At 50.7% G+C, this 201-nt stretch overlaps 1 protein-coding gene across 1 annotated transcript in view; it reads right to left on the bottom strand.

The window, feature by feature from the left end:
* The window catches only part of LOC119586762 (ATP-dependent DNA helicase DDX11-like), an 11,867-nt gene that overhangs the window by 9,164 nt on the left and 2,502 nt on the right, over nucleotides 1-201 (bottom strand). Inside the window, exon 2 of the mRNA XM_037935488.1 lies at nucleotides 30-186. Within this exon, the coding sequence (XP_037791416.1) occupies nucleotides 30-186 (157 nt within the window). The remainder of the gene's footprint in view (nucleotides 1-29; nucleotides 187-201) is intronic.

Here is a 201-nt window from a genome sequence, read left to right as displayed (position 1 = left end):
TGCAAGAATCACATGCAAAGATTCCCCACCGTTCCTGTGGGACTCTCAAAGATCCCTAGCTTCTCCTCCTCCAGCGACTGAAACAGGTTCCTCATGAAGTCCTTCTGGATGTCATAGGCCGGGAAAGGGAAGGGGAAGTCTGCAGGGGTAGCCAGCACCCCCAGTTTTGACTTGTTGGGAGTGTTGCTTTAGGAAAAAAAA

This window comes from Penaeus monodon, chromosome 21 (assembly GCF_015228065.2).
Source record: "Penaeus monodon isolate SGIC_2016 chromosome 21, NSTDA_Pmon_1, whole genome shotgun sequence".
NCBI lineage: Eukaryota > Metazoa > Arthropoda > Malacostraca > Decapoda > Penaeidae > Penaeus > Penaeus monodon.
The sequence above is the reverse complement of the archived record's forward strand: the minus strand, read 5'-3'. Positions and strand labels throughout refer to the sequence as shown.